At 38.5% G+C, this 22,419-nt stretch overlaps 1 protein-coding gene across 7 annotated transcripts in view; it reads right to left on the bottom strand.

Moving 5' to 3' along the window:
• The window catches only part of LOC5506838 (phosphorylase b kinase regulatory subunit alpha, liver isoform), a 34,503-nt gene that overhangs the window by 11,428 nt on the left and 656 nt on the right, over positions 1-22,419 (bottom strand). For 4 of the 7 annotated variants that reach the window (XM_048733439.1, XM_048733440.1, XM_032375281.2 and 1 more), the window contains exons 2-24: positions 20,998-21,189; positions 20,559-20,606; positions 20,418-20,487; positions 19,911-20,009; positions 19,543-19,625; positions 18,551-18,631; positions 17,607-17,705; positions 17,417-17,458; positions 16,668-16,826; positions 15,857-15,979; positions 11,448-11,543; positions 10,260-10,367; positions 9,444-9,522; positions 9,075-9,209; positions 8,428-8,458; positions 7,848-7,926; positions 6,677-6,821; positions 5,622-5,691; positions 5,322-5,404; positions 4,294-4,358; positions 3,643-3,760; positions 1,690-1,788; positions 267-305 (exon numbers count right to left, since the gene is read on the bottom strand). In XM_048733439.1, coding sequence (XP_048589396.1) covers positions 267-305; positions 1,690-1,788; positions 3,643-3,760; positions 4,294-4,358; positions 5,322-5,404; positions 5,622-5,691; positions 6,677-6,821; positions 7,848-7,926; positions 8,428-8,458; positions 9,075-9,209; positions 9,444-9,522; positions 10,260-10,367; positions 11,448-11,543; positions 15,857-15,979; positions 16,668-16,826; positions 17,417-17,458; positions 17,607-17,705; positions 18,551-18,631; positions 19,543-19,625; positions 19,911-20,009; positions 20,418-20,487; positions 20,559-20,606; positions 20,998-21,189 — 2,143 coding nt within the window. The remainder of the gene's footprint in view (positions 1-266; positions 306-1,689; positions 1,789-3,642; positions 3,761-4,293; positions 4,359-5,321; positions 5,405-5,621; positions 5,692-6,676; positions 6,822-7,847; positions 7,927-8,427; positions 8,459-9,074; positions 9,210-9,443; positions 9,523-10,259; positions 10,368-11,447; positions 11,544-15,856; positions 15,980-16,667; positions 16,827-17,416; positions 17,459-17,606; positions 17,706-18,550; positions 18,632-19,542; positions 19,626-19,910; positions 20,010-20,417; positions 20,488-20,558; positions 20,607-20,997; positions 21,190-22,419) is intronic. The other 3 variants (XM_032375284.2, XM_032375283.2, XM_032375285.2) reach the window with 3 other exon arrangements.

Raw genomic sequence — 22,419 nt, 5'->3', positions numbered from 1 at the left:
TTAGGGTATACATCGCGCCGTGAAGTAGACATACTCCTGAACGATGCAGACATATTAAAAAAGATACCTTTTCGAGGGGTACACAATACATGTTCAACATTAACAATAACAACATTCAAGCAGTGATAGAAAGAAAAGCAAAGACAAGCCCACAACATCTACAAAGCAAGACAAGCAAGACAATACAGTCATCTGACAACAATAGAATAGTGAAGATTGTGGCATATAATTATTGTTGATGGTTTACGGACAGACGGGTTACCCACCAGTTCTAGTAGGAGAAGGTGACCTTGAAAGATTACGGCCTGAGTGAGGAAGACGTTACAAATTATCATATATTATCATGCACTATCATTAACACCATTACACGATTGATCTATTAGAAGATGTGCCAATATCTCACATATCAGTCCATCATTAACCTTAAATTATTCTTACAAAATCCCCCGGACTTTCATTTTTAACACATTATTATAACACAATCTCTCTCAGCAGGCACCTAAAGGCCTAGGGCAAACGAGGTTATTCTCACGCGCTGTTCAAAATGACGATGCATAGAAATAAATAATTTCGATTGTTACATGTTTATTTGCATGCATTTACTTTTGAAACGGTGGCTTAAAAAAAGCGGGCTTTGTCATAGGCCTTACATAACTCACCATAAGTTTATCAGAATACCCATTTATCTGCTCCCATACAGTAGATACACGCTTATTAGACACACGTCACGATATGGGTACAATCCCAAACCGAAATCCATAGGCATTTCTGCCTAGTCAACCAAACCGTCTTTGCCAATCAACTTCTTTCTTTACGTGATTATTTTCCTTACAGTTCATTTTTTTACATTACATTAGAATTATAGCTGTCTTTGTACTAGTGCACGTGTACGTAATTTTGATCAAATTTCACAATTGGCCGAAACTACAAAGGTAGGCGTGACGACCTACGTGAGACTTCAGCCTCATTGTAAGTTGTTAAAATCGTTATTACTGTTATCTTAACAGCCGATGGGAGGGTTACATCAGGTACAAGGGTGATGTACTAATACAAACACATTCCTGTTAAATAAATCTTTACTTTACTTTATAATGTAACAGTACTCATATTATTCGAAGAAGGCCAACAAATAAAAGATTTAGCCGTACAGGCTATCAGATTTACCATGAAATTATCAGAAAATCTAATATTACCTTTAACTTTAAGACAATAGTTACGCACAGTACTTAACAATTCGGTTATTCAATCATTATGCTTAAAGAACACATTACTTTTATGTTAGACGCATCATTAACATCAGTAGTAAGGAGTGGATACGAGAAATGATCATGCGACTACAAGAAGACGACGCTTTTACAGGAAAGCTTTCCAAGAATCAAATTTCAAGAACACATCTTCCAAAAAAGTTATCATCCTTCATGCTTCCATCACCAAGAAGACGCTTTATAGCTAGAGAAGAAATACACTAGCAATGCGTCTAGCATTCTTTCCAAGAAACCAAAGAGAAGTCCCATTAGATATCTGAGCAAGACATAGCTGCTGCATGATTAATATGACCATTTTCGAAATATAAAAATTTCCGAGAATACACTTTCCAAGAAATGCCCATTAGCTACTCTGTATGATAATCGTGACCATCGAAGCCCTTTGTCGATGCTTTGTGTAGATGCTTGCTGATTGTGATAGTACCTGGAATAGCTATTGAAGATGTCGATGATGCGTCTGATTCTGCTTCTGTACTCACATCAGACCAACTGCGTAGTCTCAACCCCCGCGTAGAGCTTAGCCCTGTACAAAGTGAAGGTCAATCCTAGGACCTAATTTCCATCTCAATTTCTAGAATCTGTATCCATACTTTTGACTCCCTACGGAACATGAATTCTTTTTTTTTTTCTTATAAGTTATCGGTGCATGAGTAAGATATTTGCGTAGGGATTTGTGCATACATAGGATGATGATTGTGTGTATGTGTGGTTATTATAATTATGAAGTGCACTCGGAACTATACCTGTTTTGACATGTTAACCCTCTCTTTGGTCTAAGATTACTTTTAATCAATGAAAGCACGGCGACAAGTCATATATAGGAATAACCAAAATCAAAAATCACCTAAACATTAGTTTATTGGCAGTTTAACAAGGGCGCAGCAAGAATGCTCTACCAAGATATGGACAAGCAAGGAGAATGCTCTACTGAGAAGTGGACAAGCAAGGAGAGACGACTAAGCGAAAGCGAATAAGAAAAAAAGAGCGAAGATTGACATAACTGTCTACAGACAATTTTTAATAAACGTTGCTAGTTTTTTTTACCTAATCAACACTTTCGAGAGAGCAACATTTATCAAAAAAGTTGTGATGGATGGTATCCTCTATAGAATTTGTTTATGGGTTTATGTCATAAAATTTTCCTGAGCCACGATTTACTCGACAATATGGCTTGAAAGAGAGGCAAAGGCTAGTCTGAAATATCCACAGGGATTTTTACGCCTTGTCATCTGACTGTTATATCCAATGAATTCACACTTAGCGTGGCGCATGGAAAGCATAAAGCTCTATAGGTAATCAATGATGCAGCCCAATAGTTTCCGAGAATCATCTTATCGTTTATTCGTATACAATTTTAGAACTCCTAGAATGCAAAAAAAATAATAATAAAAAATAGAGTAAGAAATAACTCTGCATCATCACTCGTATGAGTGATCAGGCTTCCCAGGCACGTGAGGTATTGGAAGAGTTATGGGATATGGCTCAGAAGAATTCTGTTTATACGAACGGAGTATACACTGATGAAGGACTCCTACTTACTTCATTTCTTTTAGAGGGAATAAAATAGAAACAGTGGTGTATACGATTGGATGGATGAATCTAAATAACATATTTGCTAATAATGGCATCTATGAATATTTTATATAGGTTAGTTTAATTTACCCCTGTTTATGCGTATTTGTAATTTATGTGAGCACAAATTATTTTAGCTATTTATTTGTTTTTTTTTAACCCGGATTCTCAATTTATCAATGACACGAGTCATTACGAGCCATTTAGTTGGCCTCTTTCATATATTCATGTCTTTCACATTTCTAACTTACAAAATAATGAGACAGTATAAAAATAATGAGACCAAAAGGGAACAAATCAAGAATGAATCGGACAAAGAGAGCCTAATAAGCGACGCTTATGTTTAAGCTTTTATACAGCTACGAACAAAATGTGAAGTGAGGAGTGCCCTCTTTTCACTGTAGAAGCTGTTGAAAAGTTCTAATTTCAACTTTACTTTGCGGTTTAGCTATTATTTATTGTTTATCAGCGCTGTCTGGTTTATAAGTATTGCTTTAACAACCTATCCATGACGTTTCAAAGAATTTTAAAATCAGGAACACACTTAAAGGAAGGGGGGATGGCGGGTTTTGGAACCACCCCCTCCATTTTAAGATACATACTGTATAATATTATTTCCCCATTATTTGCCCCAAGCAAGGGTAATTCCAGGGGCTACGCGACGCCCGCATTTTAGGTACTATCTGTGTATACATTTTGCCCAGGGACAGACCCAAGGGTCGTTTCGTGGCGTCATTGATACCGAGGGAGGACTCGATGGCTTTACCCTCCTCGCCACCTTATCTTTTAGGAGAGTAGTACTTACAGGGTGACATCATAGTGTCACGGTCACAGTATATGGAGACGCTGCGACTCCTTTTGATGGATCCAGTAAGATTGGAAGTCTTAGGACTTGTGCCGGATGTGATGGTGTTTGAGCGGCCCTATGCAAAAATAAATTAGTTAGAGAATGTCGTTTGATGGGCCGTTCACTGCTTCGACTTGGGCACTAAAAAGGAAATTGACTCGGAAATTGATTCAGAAAAAAATCAACATTCCTCAGCAAAAAACCTGAAGTATAAAAAAGTTCTTACTAGTTAAGGATAAGATGTTTATGACGGGGGCAACTGAACTATGACGATCAAGCTATCCATTGAACAAGAGAGTAAAGCCCCGTGTGCAAACTGCGCCAGCACCTGCCAGCATTGCTGGCGAATTTTCGCTTGACTGACTATAGGACAAAGGAAATGTCAGAAAGTTCATTTCCCATTTTGACATTTCCTTTGTCCTATAGTCAGTCAAGCGAAAATTCGCCAGCAATGCTGGCAGGTGCTGGCGCAGTTTGCACGGGGCTTAAAGGAAGCGGTTTTAAGTTTTTAGTCGCATAAGTAAGCAGACTCCGTCTTCTAAAATGGCTACATATCTGAGCTTTCTTTTGGTATAAAGTTCGTCGCGATGGTTCAAGTATTCTACATACCCTTGAGTCACTTCTTTTCAACAGATCTCTACCAGTGAATCCTGACTGCCGTAGCATCCTGAGATCTGCGCAAACACAAAAACGCAATAAAAACCAAATGATAGCACACGAAAACACATGAGCGCACTATGTTCATGTCAGCTACAATAGGTAGGTCAAGAGTTATAGGTGCAAGCTTAGTAAATGTCAACTAGAGTAAGCCAAAGGTTATAGGTACAAGCTTAGTAAATGTCAACTAGAGTAAGCCAAAGGTTATAGGTACAAGCTTTGTAAATGTCAACTAGAGTAAGTCAAAGGTTATAGGTACAAGCTTAGAAAATGTCAACTAGAGTAAGCCAAAGGTTATAGGTACAAGCTTAGTAAATGTCAACTAGAGTAAGCCAAAGGTTATAGGTACAAGCTTAGTAAATGTCAACTAGAGTAAGCCAAAGGTTATAGGTACAAGCTTAGTAAATGTCAACTAGAGTAAGCCAAAGGTTATAGGTACAAGCTTAGTAAATGTCAACTAGAGTAAGCCAAAGGTTATAGTAAATGTCAACTAGAGTAAGCCAAAGGTTATAGGTAAACATATCTATTATGATCATTTATAAAAACACACGAGTTTGGACCACGAAAGAGGGAAGTCGGACAGAGCAAAAAAATGGCATTAAATTTTCCAATTCTCAATATATAAGCTCAAGATTCCGCTTACAAGGTGTTTCTCTGACCAAAAGCTTAATTCCAAATTTTAAAGAAATTTAGAAGATAAGAAATTTAGATATTAGCGAGCAAAGTTGGCTTAATCTCTGATCAGCGTCCGACTTCTCCCTAAAAACGAAGAGAATTCATACTTTGAACATTAGAAAATTGCGCTTCAAGCCTCATATCTCGAAGACGTTAACAAGAGCTTATTTTGGGAAAACTTGCCATTTTTTTTTTTTGCCCTGTCGGTAAGTCGTACACGCAATTCTTCAGTTTCCCGGGTCTCTCCGCCACGCGGAGCTGACGTAAGTACAGTCCTTAAAAAAGCACTATACACAACACCTAACCTGTCTCACTGTAGTCCCTGACGAAATGTAGCATGGAGATACAGGAGGTACTGAGGAAGTCGGACAGATACCCCAACCGGACTCTGCCAAAAAAAACAACACAATATCAAATTGATGTTCCTTACTCATTTTGAGCATTTCTCGCTGAATTTGCTTTTCACGAGGATGTAAACACCGCCAAAATTAAAATCTATTGCAAAGCGTTTAGAAGGTTTAGAATATCCACAATAAGAGTATAACACTTTTAAAATTCATTTCCTGCTCCTCTTTTTTCTCTGATCTGCCTCGGCTATATCTCACCTTACTCCGGAGAGATAACCTCCTTTAAGCTTCAAGATGAGGTTGCCGATACAGGATGATATTGATTCCTCTACAAGACACAAACCGAAATTTGCTTTACACTTAATCAATATAGCGGTAGTTGACCATGACAATTCAGTAGTAACAGCATAAGGGGAGCGCCACTTAGGGGGCGTCCACACTAGCACGGACTCAAAAGTATCCGGATTCGTTTCGCCGAGAACGCATCACTTGAATCGCGTCGACACTAACGTTTTCGCAACGTGTTCGCCTGGATACAGCCGTCCACACTAACACGGATTCAAAAGTATCCGGATTCGTTTCGCCGAAAACGCGTCACTTGAATCGCGTCCACACTAACGTTTTCGCAACGTGTTCGCCTGGATACAGCCGTCCACACTAACACGGATTCAAACGTTTGAAACGCTGAAAGGTACGGGGTGACGTCATTTTTATGATATGCGCATGCTCAAAGCAGCGCGCGCCTGCGATATGACGCCATCGTTTTTATTTTGATACGGATCCGACCTTCCACACTACGGACCAAAGTATACGGATCCATTTTGATGCACTTTCGACGGCGTTTACAAAGTATCCGGATTCGCTTGATCCAGCGTTCGTGTTAGTGTGAACGGAAGGCCTAAACGTATCAAAAAGTATAGGGATCCAAACGAATCCGTGTTAGTGTGGACGGCCCCTTAGTGAATTTAAAGAATGACAGTTTTGCCGTAAAGCGTTCTTGGCATTCCAAAGCCGCACTAACAATTGAGGATTTTGTATTTCTATGTTTGCCACCAATTGATAAATTGGCTGCCCCCACTTTAATTGAAGCTAATTTACGCTTTTCACTGTATTGAATTAATGCAAAAATAGATTTGGTCGAGCTAAAGTCATGGGAAGGCGCCTCAGGCAGCTGACATGCAACACAGCTCAGGGACGAAGTTGTTGCTTTTTGTGTTTTCCTTTTTTCCTTTATTTTTCTTGGTTACATATTATGGATAAGTACTGTGAAAGTTTTTCTACGCTTTTTCGGTGCCTTTAGCTAAGGGGCTTACCCATCATCGCAGTGGTAACGACCAAAGTCAGGATTGGTCTCCCGAGACTCCGCCAATTCGCGCCCAGGAAACCCACCAACGACTTGAACCGGTCTGCCAAGAATTCGTTATCGAGGCATAGGTAGAACTGGTGGTAGTCCAGGAACTGGGGAATAACAAACGGTTTTCAATAAAAGCCTTAATGATATTATATTTAGAATATGTTTACATAGTTTTAGCGCATTATAAGTAAATAAATTATATAATTATATATTTTATAACATTCTTAACAGGAATAAAATGGTGCATCTATTAAGCGATCATCCGGCCACTGAACTGTCCCAAAATGTTTACACTTAAATCATTGCTTAAATGATGTATTGATATACCTTCGGTTACATGTCTTGGTCCCGAGGTTGGTCGATTAATAGAGAAACCAATGTAACATAACAACTACAAGGGGCACTATAGTCAAAATTTATTCTAACAGACAACTTCGGGCAGAGAAAATGTCCACGAAATAGAAGTGTCTGCTGAAATGTGGTCTGCAGTTTACAGTGACAGTGAGAGTGAGCTCAAGTCCCCCTTGGAAGCAGACGATTTGTTCTCCCTCTCCCATGTGGGTGTACAAGCTACAGTCATCAGCTTGGCACAGAGTAAAGAGAGGGATTGGTACCTACAGTGTCGAGAAGGATCGTATTCTATTGGCCTAGATTACGCTGACGGGTTTATGGTAAGTAGTCATATGGGGTCCAAAGTAGACCTCATTTTCAGGAGCAAGTGGGTGAACACTCGCCATGGACAGGGAAGATGTCAACACAACCTAACCTAACGTATCAAAACGTTATGCAACACTTAATTGCATCAATAGGAGAATTCCTCTTAGAAATCACCTGCTTTTATGGGTGGCAAATAGTAAGTTATTCAGCTCTTACTAATCAGCCAGAAATTTCAGAAACAGCTTAATCTAATTTAACGCTTTAATTTTTTGATCGCTCTCCGGAACAGCCACTACACATGGTATGGACAGGGAAGATGTCAATACAACGTAATATGACGTAAAACGTCCGCATGTAACTGTACGCTTGAGAGATCTTCCCTAGAAAGGTGTCTTGGTAGGTTGGGTAGTTATGTAGTAACTATGTTCACCTTATTTGAGAACTAGTCATGATCACAGAAACACAACACCCACCTGTGGTGTGAATGTGAAAAGGGCGTTTCCTATCCTGTACAGTGTACTCGTGCCCAGAACACCGATATTATAGTATGGTCTGAGATAAAAACACATAACAAGGTATGAGAAACGGTGATGTTATAGTATGGCCTGAGATAAAAACATATTAACAAGGTATGAAAAACGGTGATATTATTGTATGATCTGAGATAAAAACACATTAACAAGGTATGAGAAACGTTGATGTTAATTTATGGCCTGAGATAAAAACATAATTAACAAGATATGAGAAACGGTGTTGTTATAGTATGGCCTGAGATAAAAACATATTAACAAGGTATGAGAAACGGTGATATTATAGTATGGCCTGAGATAAAAACATATTAACAAGGTATGAGAAACGGTGATATTATAGTATGGTCTGAAAAATAAAAATAAAAACATAAAAAACAGGTATCAGAGACGCTAATATAGTATCGTCAAAGTGAAAAAAATAGTAACAAGGCATGAGAAACGCTGATATTATAGAAAGGTCTGAGAAATAAAGAACAAGACATGTTACACCGAGGCTTTCAGAAACGAAGTTATCTATACACACCTTCCGGTCATTTCCAGCTTGCCATTTTTTCCTACGAGAAAAAAAAAACTAATAAGGGAATGCATGCGTTGATAGAAACATACAAAGGTTTAGAGCGGATTGCTAAGCCTTCCATGGACCTTGACAACCCGTGTAACATCGCCTTCACGGAGATACTTTTTGGAAAGATAATTACCTTACCTAGCTGCTGATACAGGGTGGTAAAGGGTATTTTCGTGAAACGAGATTTGGCCATTTTTCACCCTACGAGAAACGTAAAATCGTCCATTTCGATGTCTTTGAAACGTGATTTAACGATTTAAAGGCCATTTTTTTTGTCCGTGAAACGTGAAAAGCCATTTTGCCCGGTCCATGAAACGTGATCCATACCACCCTTTACCAGCCTGTTGATAGATGGTGCTGATCACGTGATCTTACCTAGCTGTCGATAGGTTTGCAAAGCACGTGACCTTACCTAGATATGATCACGTGTTCTTACCTAGCTGCTGATAGGTGGTGCTCATCACGTGACCTTACTAAGATATTCACCACGTCGCTAGGTTTCCAAAGCACGTGACCTTACCTAGTTGCTGATAGGTGGTACTCATCACGTGAACTTACTTAGATATTGACCACGTCGATAGGTTTGCAAAGCAAGTGACTTTTACCTAGCTGCTGATACGTGGTGCTTAGAACGTGGGCAGGCAGGACTTGGATGGGGTGAACTTGTCGTACAACCTGGACTGGGACTTCTAGGAGAGACAGCTGGGCGCGCACGTTGTCATCCTCAGCAAGAAGTGCAACTTGGAAGTATAGTAAATGTTAAAAACATGGTTCAGAAACACATTCTGAACAGATCGGCTAAGCATAATCCCTCTCTATCGAAAACACGTTTTAATTGCATCACGACTGCCTCACCTTTTAGAATGTGTTAAGAGTGGACACCGTGAAAATTGAGTCGTACCAATGAGTCACGGTGACAGTTTTAAAAGTTCTATAAATAATGAGAGACTAAGGAAAAATGGAGGACTCCATACCTTGAACCACGACATCGGGCCGGGACTCTGTGCTTTGTCTTCTGTTGAGGGGATCTAATTCACCCATTGCAACGAATTTCTGTAAAAGCAAGCACAAATGAAGATTTTTAACTGCCAGGGTATTATATTTGTATCTGACAAACATTCCTGATCGATCATGCTAGGGTAGAAGACTTATTGCTACCTCTACAGAGAAAGGATTGCGAAATGCAGATATATGTGGATGAGATACTAACTTAAAGTAAGGCCTAGTGGAATGGACAAGAGTGGAAAGGGGATTTTAGAACTCCATAGACAACCATGTCCGTGAACGGGACAAAACCAATAATATTCATCGTGGTAGATTCTGTGGTCTGCAGTTTACAGTGACAGTGAGAGATGAGCTCAAGTCACCCTTGGAAGCAGACGATTTGTTCTCCCTCTCCCATGTGGGTGTACAAGCTACAGTCATCAGCTTGGCACAGAGTAAAGAGAGAGATTGGTACCTACAGTGTCGAGAAGGATCGTATTCTATTGGCCTAGATTACGCTGACGGGTCTATGGTAAGTAGTCATATGGGGTCCAAAGTAGACCTCATTTTCAGGGGCAAGTGGGTGAACACTCGCCATGGACAGGGAAGATGTCGACACAACGTAACGTAACAAAGCGTTAACGCATACTTTCTCCTTTCAACGTGAATGTTCAAATAACAGTCAGCAGCTTGACATAGAGCGTTTGCCGTTTGTCATTTCACGCTAAGCTCAATTTTAATTCAATTGCTTAAACTTGCAGTCGTCCTTGCTAAAACACCTAGCGTCTCTTGTGTTCTATACCTACCTCCTGCAAAAGGCAGGCCACGATGTAGAGCGACTGAGACCACATGTGTGGGGCATACTCTCCGCCCATGCGATCAACACTATGCGGATTTGCCTTCTCTTCGCTGACCTGAAACAAACAAAGTGTTTAAATTTAATTCCACACAAAATCTCTAAAGCACCTTTCCACATCCCCTTTCTAACCCCTGACAGTGATTCCTGCCCACACGAGAACTTTCATACCGACTTAAACAGTACAGCAATTTTAGTGGTCTTGAGCCATCAAGCTGTTCTTATTTCAAAGTCGATAACAAGATAAGATCAGCGCCAAACTCAAGTTCGCTTATACAAACTCTGTTAGTTCTTCTAAAGCCGCCATGAGCCCGAGCTAATGTAAGGCTATCGGGTCACATGCTGTCAGGGCGAATCTCTAGATAAAAAGTGTCTTATTTTAAATGTGCAAGCAGCAAAATGATTACTATCTTTAAAAGAGCCATAAACAAAACGAGCTATGAGAAAAAATGTTGTGTCGCTTTTTTCTCAAGCGAGGGGATTATTCGGGGAATTTTTTGTTCAAATGTTTGTTGCTTTTAGATGGAGAGGCAATAGCCTCCACTGATGGAGAGGCAGTAGCCTCGAAGCGTCTGTATTTTAACAACATTATTAGCGCTGTAAACAAACATTTGAACAAAATATAACGTGAATTTCCTAGCGCTACCAGCCCTAATTAACACCACGTTGAATTTTTACGATTATTCGGGGGACGCGATTATTTGAAGTAGGCATTTCGTCTACTTCATTAGATGGAGCTAAACACTAATCAACACTTTAAGAGTGTTGCCTGCATATGATCGCCCCGAACAAGTAAATCTGATTTTTCGGAGGACCATTCAGGACTCCCTGCTCTCATAAGCAGCTGCTGTAAGTGTCACGGGAAGGCGCGGCGGTTAAAGAATGTCAATCAACCACTCCTTTGTTGTTGTTTACAATTGAAATTTGCAAGAAAACTTTAAAATAATCATCCACGGTTAAAGTCTGATACTTTATTAATGATATTTGATTGAAAGTTTCTCAGTTACTTGCTTTTATTAGTCGATGGAAATGGATTCGTTTAGTCACTCTGTATTGTGCGGAAGCGTAAAATGGCAGCGTGATTGGCCTTTTTTAAGCAGACTAGTGATCCTCAAATATGCCTTATAATGGACCTTACCTTATCCCGCGGAACAAAGAAGAGCTCGGGCATCAACACCAGTCCCGTCTCGTCTTTGATTAGCAGCGGCTCCAACAGGGTTGTGTATTTCTTCACCTTCAAAGGAACATGCCACTAATTAATCGCCACAGGCAAAATACGAGAAGACAGGTGAAACTTGCCATTCGCACCGCAAGAGACGCGGGCGAATATTGAAACGAGCTTGGCACAATTTGTTTAACAAAAACTTAACATAAATTAGACTCAAGGAAATAACTTTAATCTATTGGGCAACACACAGATAATCACAAATTTTCAAGTTGTCTACTCAGCTTGTTTCAACCAGTTTCAATGAGATTGTCAAATTCAAAGGATATTTCTAGAAGCACGGGTTTATTAAAACGATTGCTGTGCGATAAGTAAAACACAGCGTTTTTGAGATAATAAAACCCAAGAATATTTCTAGCAAAACAAGAGTAAGTAGCTCAATTTAGCCATCCTATTATGAGTTATAAAATTTTGACAAAATCGGCGTCCTAGAAATAAAATGTACAGTTCTTCAAATAAATTTTCCGTTAAAATCTTCATAGAAAATAAAGCGCGAGCTTCTTGTCTCAATGGAATCGCGAGACAATGTTGACAGATAAAGGTCACCAGAATTTCACGAGCATTTTGTTTTCTTATACGGTGAGTGGAAGGTAGAGAATAAACACGAATTTTTGGCTCATGTAAAAAATATTTTTTTAACCAAGGATGGACCTCGGCAAACATCTAAATACACAAAACCACTAGAAGGGCGGACGACTCAGCTTTCTTGGGCTTCCTGTGGTCAACCCCTATTGTCATCGCCAAAATAACATAATCAAAAGCGATTATGCTAAATTCCATATTCAACGGGACGATCTTTGTTGATAAAACAATATCCCGTGTTTGGTAAATATCTGTTGGCGTGTTACACGCGGGAGCTGTAAAAAAGACATGATTTGAAGACAGTTTTTTTCTCTGCAGTGGAGTGTTCTGGATAACGCTAAGTGGTTCATGTATTTTGGGGGGAATTTTAGTTGGGAATATTTGGTAAATCCTCTGGTGATAGCTCCTCTGGCCGACTGCCACACGAACCGCGAAAACAAATAGGCATAACACCGCATGTGAATCTCATGACGCACGAGTGACGAGGTTCTCTGAGCGAGCGAGCGGCGGGTCAGAACCGGCCTAGGAACGAAACGGTCGGCGCGGCGCACGAACGCTAAACTTGAACCGATAACCATACAGCAGGATTAGCAGGGATCGAATATGCATAAAGTTTACATGCCTTTACTGTTAAGGACAACACGCCGAGGGTAAATGGGCTTCATGGATACGGAGACTAATACAAACGACTACAAAGGGTTAAGTGTTTGGTGCGAATAGAGTGAGCGGGTACAACGGCAGACGAGCGAGCGTTCGAGTGTGCCAATGAATACCAAAGTCGATAAAATGATTCAGGTGTCCCTTCCTTCGCTACAAGACGAATCTAGCACGAGACATTTAGCGGTTAGTTCAACTACGCCGGCACACTTTACAACCTATCAGCTCAACAAGCTTGAAGGGATCTTTTCCCGACAGAAATGGCCCGACGTGGTCACACTCGACGTTATTGCACTCGAGAGCAATTTGTCCGCGGAGGATATAGAGGTAAGCAATAAATGCTTTATCGACTGTTCTTACTTTCCGCCTACTCACGGGTTGAGAACAGATTAGCCGCTTAACTGACCTCCGGGTCAACTGCTAAAACAACACGGAACAAGATTTTAAGAGTATTCCCTAAGGGGAAAGTAATACGAAGATTGCTCATAGATTTACACGGTCGGACGACCGTTAACCAGTAAACTAGACGACTTTGAATTGATAATGTGTTTATTCAGTGCGAGTTTGGGACCAGCGTTATGGTGTAAACCACCTGTTTTTGGTGGTTTACACTTGGTTCGCATAGAGGTAAGATTTGCCTCGTTTAACGCAGTGTTATATATTGTTGTTTTTTTATTGATAGAGACATTAGTGCACTCGTAGTCGGCGGTGGTCACGTTTTTCGGTCGCGAGTTATGACTGCTAAAATGACTAAACAGAATACAGAATACACAATGAATAATAATACTCCAGATGTGCTAAGCACAGTGGATCGAAGCCACAAAATAATAAGATTTGAACAAAACAAACCAATAAAGAATGAACTTGGAGATAAACATAATAAAAATATAAAAGTGTACTCGGTGGTATCGTTTTAGGAAGAAAATATAGCTAAAGCTAGTGTGGATATATGAAAAAACATCATTGACCAATACTGTAGATTTAAACCCGAAGCAAGGATTACACAAAAGGTAATTGATTGATAGATTTTGGCTGCGTGGTCTTTTCGTTGTAGAGGGTTATAACTCGTTGTGATAATGGGATAATCTTAGAAACTAACAGCGGGAAACCTCCATAAATTTTCGAACCAAAATTACTGACATAGAAAGGTGCAGAAAACATACAAAAACAAAGTTAGAGAAACACAACACCAAAAAAGGAAAAACATAAAGCCAAAAAAAAAAGAATATTAAGTTCTACGATGATCCTACAGTCTCTAAATTCAGAAAATAACCCGAAAATATGTAAAAACTTTCCTAAAAAGGAGAGATGCCGTACCTACATTGCACAGGCACGCGTTATGCAGTCGAACCACCTATTTAGCAGCCTCTATACAAGCCACGAAATATTTGCTTCTCCACTTAAATGTTGAAAATGTTGAGCTGAAAGTGAAGGGGGCTACAAAGAATGTACTGTGGGAAACCCTCCCCCCCTCACTATCTTATTAAGTGAGGACCCTTTGGTTGTGTACCTGCTAGCTCTTAGCCATATTCTGTGTTTTACGAATACATAGCCCTTAAACTTGTTTCGTTTCTTAGGCATGGTTCTTTTCAAGGAGGGTTGAATGGATGCGTAACGTCATGAAAGCAATGACTGACAGCAAGACGGGAGAACAGTAGAGGAGCAAAAGGCTCCATTCCAGGCGCCTTATTTCAGCAAAACAGCAATCTACCCTATGCTTGCCTTGGTCCGAGAAAGGCCAAAATCGTAGAATGACACATTAGTGTAAAATTACACCAAATGACTCTAACGAAAGGAAGTATTTTTGAATTTGTACAGAAAAATGCTAATACAGAAGGACACCATTTATGTTGGTCTCAGAAAAAAACTTGTCTGGTCTGCAAATTCTTGTGTAGAAAACATACATAAACCACGTACCTGTTGTTCAGAAAACATGAGATAGACTGCCTTAGGAAATTTAAACAGATAATTCATATATATTTTATAATCACCATTGTGAAAGAGAGGAAGACGATGGGGGAGGATGGCCCAGAATGGGTTAGGGGATGCGATATATTTAGAACACGACAAGTCACGCAGTTTTGACACGTTGGTGGTAGAAAAACCCCACACGAGTCATTGCCAAGTTGCTGGAACAGTTTTGTGCATGTTTATATATATGGATGAAACGACTATGGTGATGGACGAACCAATTTGCTATGGACGAACTGATCTATGGACGAACCGGTTTATGGAGAAAACAGCTTGCTACCGGGTTAGGTACGTGTATTCCAGAAAAAAAAAAATAGCTTTATTATATAATATACAAAGACCTTTTAAGCATTTATTGTTTTTCGAACAATATCATTGAGAGGATTACCATCAGGTTTAGAAGGCGATTAAGCAGTTGAAAATTGTCAGTGAGAGTTCACACACTATTTAAAACTGCGGAAAGGTATGCCTTAGCGAAAAAAGGAAACATTTTCATGTTGGGATTAATATTATTTCATGGTGATTCAAACAGATTTTTGTTTGCAATCGCACACTGTATAAATATATATTTTTATACATATGTATCACAAGTCGGACAAATGGGATAAAATACACTGAAGAAGCAAATAACACTGTAACATGAAAACTTTTTGTGCATAGTTTCTTAAAAAATCCATAGCCACAAAATGTACAGTCTTTAATAGTCAACAAAGAGAACTTCTTATACATAGAACACATTTTTGTGTACTGTCAGTTGACATCTTCATTCAAGAATTTAATAAAGTTTGTATATATTGTAAAGACAGTTTCAAACTTTTCTTGCAATATTTACAGATATTAAAATTTTTCATAATAAAATGTAAGGGGCTAGACAAATAGACAACCAGGTTAGGTTGCCTTTCCCCCCCTTTGGCACATAATAAAAAACATATAGGAAGGACAAAAAAGTATGGTCTGTTAAAAGTAATTACCTCCCACCATGCCCCAATCAATAAAATGTCCCACCCCCTAAAGAAGTTTGCATTAATTCTCCCCATGAGTGAGGATGATTTCATTAACTGCAATTCATAAATAATTTTTTCATTGACCAAGGGTAAGTGTATTAGCCCTACCTGGTCTGGTTTATCCATGAAGATCCCATCCAAAATAAGATAAACAAAGAACAACGGCCATTCACACTCAATGTGCTCAAAGATCTCAAGCTCAGCTGGTTCATAGTGGAGACGGAATGGGTCCTGTCGATAAAGTCAAACCCACAGGATTAAGGGGATTCCTTTGTTTTGCACTGCACCATGCTGCAATAACACCTTTAATAATAGACATACACACATTCCTCGATTCTGATTGGCCGAGAGCAGTGCAATTTTCATGTAACACCAGTGCAAAAAGTTGTAATACCAGTGCAATAACATTCAAAGTCAAAATTTACAAATGATTAATTTCTTACATAATAGATACTGTATAATACTCTACACAATTTTCAAAACCTTTTCTTATTAAAACAATTTAAGTAGAAAGTGCCAGAAATAAGATTTTAAAACATTATTAGGATATATGAAAGCTTTCAATTTTCACAAGTCATCGAGCTTGCTGTTGACAAATCACTCCAGTTTTAACGGTTTTTCAGACTTTCCTAACATAGTTTTCTCATTCAATTCGGGATTTAATTGTACTTGTGTGTTTTTCAAAAAGCCAAAATTGCACTTGCCCTGCGGACGTGCAAACATGAATTTTTAAATATGATATTTTTTAGAAACTTGTGCACATTAATCCTGAATTGAACTCATTACTTTATGACAACTTATGCAATTAAGCATTTCAATACTGTGCGGAATAACACATGCAAAAGAATAAGTGTATAATTGTGCTATACTCAACACTATCAGGTCTACCATTTGAAAAAAAAAAAAAATTGGGTGTTACCTCAACAGGTGTTTTGTAGCCATCTCTGAGGAACCTACAAAGGCCATATCTTCCTTGCAATTTGCTGATAATCTCATCTCTTGTCTCATTTACCAAGTCTTCATCCTCAACAGCAAAAGCTGGATAACTGATCACACTCAGCAAGGAGCCAGCAATTTCCTGGAATACAGAACCTTTTTATACATGGGCCAATTCATTCCTCACCCTTTTGCATGGTTAGGTATCCCAATAAGGCTGTGTTTTGCCAGAGAGTGAGATGTGAGATTTATAGCAGCAGTGTATTATGGAGGAAACATAGCTACAAAGGAGAGTACATTTAGAAATAGTAGAGTAGAGTATGTGTTTGTGTGTTTTTCCTCAAAAAGTCCCTCTCCCTTCGCGGTGCCTGATATCAGGTTAGGAGGTCAAATTATGTATCTGCAAAATGTTGCCCTCTTCTGATATAAATAAATGATTATAATGTACAGTAGAAGCCTGACTTAATCTTGTATGCAATGCGCTAGTGTGAGAAAAAGAAATATGTTGTTACCAAGGCTATAACAAGTTATCATGTATTCCATTTTACAGCTGATTCAATAATAATAATAATAATAATAATAATAATAACAATAACAATAACAATAACAATAACAATAACAATAACAATAACAATAACAATAACAATAACAATAACAATAACAATAATAATAATAATAATAATAATAATAATAATAATTAATCAAGTACAGCATGATTGATTTTATACTAACCTTTGAATTGGACTCTCTGGGCAACATTGATTGCAAAATAGCCTGAAAGTAAAAAAAAGTGAATAAATAAATAAAAAAAGGAAGAAAGTAAAAAAAAAAAAAATAATAAAATACATATCTACAGGCAGCATAATTTTATTTCTGAGAGAAAACAGGCTGTGAATGGATCCACTTTAATAACAAACAGTACCTTGCATTGCTGAATATCATCTGGAAGGACATGGATGACAGAAAACTGACTTCCACCTGGTCCAAACAGGTCCATGCCATTTAGCGACTCCAAAGCAGCCTATCATTAACCAAAGAGCACAATTAGCATCTCAAGGGGAAAAGCCAGGGGAGTCTGGGTAAACCCCGAGTCGAGAGTAGAGTCAGAGGCCAAGACTGAAACTGAAATGCTGAGAGTCGAGACTGTTAGGCAGAGGGTCGAGACTGAAATGCTGAGAGTCGATAGAGATATCTGAAATATCGAAAATATGATTTTTGGATTTCCAAATTAGTTTTACTTTTTCCTCGCTATAAAACATTGCACAGCCACGGCATTATTATGACAACTGGTTTCGTATTTCTTGAAAGAAGACTTCCGGTATTCCACATTTTTCGTGACAGTCTTTACAATAGAAGTATTATGCAACAAGCCAAGGAGGGTCAAGCCAAGGGAGCATTATAATAACACTTAAAGAAAAATGGTGAGAGATATCTAAGGGATCTTTTAAAGTTTGAATGACCATATAGACAGAGGTCAACACCATATAATGATGTTCACAGCTTTTTTTCTTAATACTTTCACACAATATTTTAACGAAAAAAAAAATACACGGATCACCTTTTTTTAAAATTTTCTTTTTTTCTAAGTTGGCTCTTGATGCCCTCTCCCCTCGAAGTTTTCTCTGATTTTTTGAACTTTCAATTAACTGTAGACTGGACAAGCTGATGTTCTTGTAAGATTCATTATTTCATTTTCCCAATATTGTATACACTGTATATAAGGTAAGCTCACTCTTTTATTTGAGAAAAATAAGTGATTTGTTTTTAAAAAGGACTGAGTCTGGACTTTTTTTGATGAAAGAAACAGTAAAATCAAGATTACAAGAATGTTTATTTATTTACAAAAAGTTAAAAAATTGCACTTACCTTAGCAAGACCTATAGAGCTGGCATTTAACTCAGGCATGCCATGGTTCAATTTATCTCCTCTCTCCCAGATACCATAATCCTTGTATGCCAGATAATAAAAATATTTGAAAATTAAAAGGACAATTTAAACAATCACATTGTTAAACATACCCATGGATAATTAAATGATTTTAGTGTAGTATTGAGTATGAGAGAAAGACTAAGCATCTCTTTACCAGGCCCGACCGAACCCAGGGGGGTGCAGAGGGTGCGAACACACACCCCTACAACAGCCGAAAGTCCACTTTTGGTTCTCAATAGATGTGCTATTTGTAGACAAATCTATAAAGCATAAGCTAGATTACTCTAGTATATCATTAATCCATAAGTCAGACTTGTATTTGTAGCCAAATCCAATAATAAACGTCCCGTGGAGATACTGCAAAGGCAAAAAAATCATTTTTTGTTCTTTCGGGGGTGGTCAGATTGTTATCAGAAAACTCTCCCCCCCCCCCCCCCCCCCACAGGAAAAATCCTGGGTATGGGCCTGTTTACTTTATGAATGCACAATGCCTACTCATGCCTACTTTCTGGACATGGGCTAAATTGAGCTAGTTTCTAACTGTAAATCTTGCTTATAAATGTGCACATGAGGGTATACAGCACAAACAGTAAAACTGTGAACACCTGAAGTATGTATGGAATGCCTGTTGTTTTCTCACAATCAGACATGAGAATTCAGATGGACAAACTGAGACATGATTTTAGTTGACTGTTTGAATATCTAAAAAATGATTGGTTGGAACTCACATTCCATACATATTTCCATATGTCTTAACTTGGACTTTAACTTGGGCTTTAAATCCACATACTGCCCTTTCTAGTCTCTTTGGCTTTCAAATTGAGCCCCTATCTTCTTAAAGCAAATACTGACATTAGGGTAGTTAATCTTAATGTGCTTTCGGCAGCCATGTTTTGTATAAATCTTCTCACACATTTTAATGTACTTACAGGAACAGAATATGCCTTCTCAATGTAGAACACAAGGTTTTGAATAAATGCCACCTCATCAAGAGTAAAAATAAGCTGAATTCCTAAGAATAAAATGTAAAAAAAGTGATAACTAAAACATAAATGAAAATCAGATAAAAATAAATAATACAAAGGAGCATGAAATTGAAGGTTCTCTCTCACAGAGCTTTAACAGCCCTCGCATTATGGGGGAAGGGGGGGGGGACATGATACAGAATTATTACAACGTATTGGTGGTATAGCCATGCCCCTACTGGTCATTTCCTTATAATATTTTGATAATATTTGGGGGCACATGCCCCACCCCCTGCAATGCATAAAATACTGAACTGCTAGTCAAACCGTACCTGAAGCTGTCATTTGGGCAAGTTGAAGAAGGTATAAAGATGTTGCATCTATCTGCAGATGACCCCATCCATGATCACTGACACATGTCCCACCAGTCTCTAAAGGGAAAATGCAAGAAAAACTAACAGTTAAAAATAATGGTAAAAATCAATTCTTGGGGGAAGGAATGTTTTTTTTTTTATATCAAAGACCTTAAGATTCCTGGTACTGGTACAAGATCATACCTGTACTAGGTCTGAACTTTTAAAATTATGCTACACCAGGTATGCTGTAGCAAAAAAAGGCGCCAGAATGGACATAATGACGTGCTAGTAAGACATGCTCTAAGGGGAAAAATAATATATTTCAATTGAAGTTTTCAGCTGCTATGACATGTTAACTAGTAGACATCATCACTTACTGAATTCAAAATGGGCTTGCCCATACTCATGTGCCAAAATCAGTCCATCTAAAGGTCTCTATTATTATCCTCCTTTTTTCAAAGAAAAAGGTTTGGTCATACATACTCATACTATACTTAGCATGGAGACAATCTGCTCTTGATTGACTTGTCTTGAATCGTTCTACTTTATCAGCCTGAGAGAATGAAAGAGAATATAGTGTAAAAGCAAGGTATGACTTATAGCATAATTTAGCTACACACATACCTGTCTCATCATGGAAGTCAGTAATCCCCTCATGCACTTCACTACAGCCTACAAAAAATCAAATCATAGTGAATCATAGAGTGATGTTGATTTAAAGAGATTTGTTTACAAAAAATGCAATATCTGTACAGTCATCTCGAGGGTAGATGTTAACCAAAGAGGATGAAAGAAACTGTATGTACAGTATGCAGGCTAATATAGCTCTTCACAACAAGGAAAGGGGAAGGAGAACCAAAATCTCTTAGAAGTATCATTTTTCTATAGAGAAAAACAATCCCCAATGAGAGTATTCAGATTCCTGTTATAATAATGAACACTTAATTACGGTTCCAAGGATATTGAGATAGCGAGAGTTTATGGCATATTAAACAGATTCACTGCATTCTGAATGGCTGTGTATTCTAGTGAATAGTATTTAGATATTATATTATGTATGTACCTGAGTCAGCTCATAGGCCTTAGCTCTATCTTCATCCATGTCGGCATTTTTCCTATAGGCCAGAGCCAGAGCCCACACAGCAATAATGCTGTAGACATTATCCCTGACCCAAGCATCTCCTTGGTATTTACTCTGCAGATGGTTCTGTGCATTCCATTTGATACGAGATGGTAGAAGACCAGTTACAGGATCCTAGTATATCAGAGAGATAAAACACTGTTTTAATATTCTATTGAATTTCATAAATGAAAATGGAGAAAATAGCATCTGCTTCCTTACAGTTACAGCATTTTTGTTCTGAGTATTAGACAGGACATCCTTCACAGTCAAGTACATAGGAGGGTCACAGAATGCGCATGAATTCCCAGTAGGCATCAGGCACATACCCAGGATTGGCTGAGGGGGGTGCATGGGGGGGGGCAGGCACCCTGCGTCCCTGTGTACGTGCCTGGGCATGAATCCCTCTTGGTCAGCAAAAAGCTGGTCATTTCTTATGATAAGAGGATTGTCAAATACTATGCTTTTTCCATAATATATTGATGACTGCTCACATCCCCCTGAAAATCCTGGGTATGGGCCTGCCCCAAGCAAATACAGAAGCTTGCCTTCATAGATAAATTTTTTTAACCTATGCTGGAATTGTTTAAACAGTCAATAAGCCAGTTCAGAGTTTAAGAAATGCAGTGAGAGACTGGGCTTTTTCGGACCAAAAGAGAGATTTCACAAGAGAGTTTGTATTGCGGTCTTGGAGAAAAATCCTTTCTTCAAAACCACTTCAAAAGATATGGTGAAATCATTCATTGCCACACGTGAGGACTTTATTGTACTTCGTATAGGGGGCAATTTGGGATGAATTAGGTGCAAAAGGTATTTCAGCGGAGCGATTTTCTGAGTACCCTGAGTCATTCCATCACTCAAATACTGTAAAAGTTTATTGGCGAACTCCGAATCGGAGTATAAAATGGTAGAAGTGCTGTTTAAATTTTTATGCCGTAAAATTCAAATCAATATTGTTCTTAGATGTTTAGCAAAAAAAGCTATTGATTTTCGTGGACAAAAACCATTTTGTTTTTACCTGAGGTACCAAAGTTGATTGTTGTTGCGTGTTTTCATCGAGGTTTTGCAAGCGGAAGTCGACCAAATTAGCTCACTGAGCGAAGTAAATCTATCTGTAATAATATTTATCGGGCCGTAAGCTACTACGATTTCCGATATAAATCGATTGATTGATATTGATTTTTAGAGATTCCTTAAAAATTATTCGCTGAAGACGAAGAAAATTTTTTATGGCAATTTCACAAATCGACTCATTATTTCAAGTTTTAGCAGTGTATACTGTCCCATTATTTCGAGATACCGAACCAATCAAAACGTTTGTTCTTATGAAGTTCCCGTTAAGTATATACTAATATTAACTATTAT

The sequence above is a fragment of the Nematostella vectensis genome, chromosome 10 (genome assembly GCF_932526225.1).
Source record: "Nematostella vectensis chromosome 10, jaNemVect1.1, whole genome shotgun sequence".
Lineage (NCBI taxonomy): Eukaryota > Metazoa > Cnidaria > Anthozoa > Actiniaria > Edwardsiidae > Nematostella > Nematostella vectensis.
The sequence above is the reverse complement of the archived record's forward strand: the minus strand, read 5'-3'. Positions and strand labels throughout refer to the sequence as shown.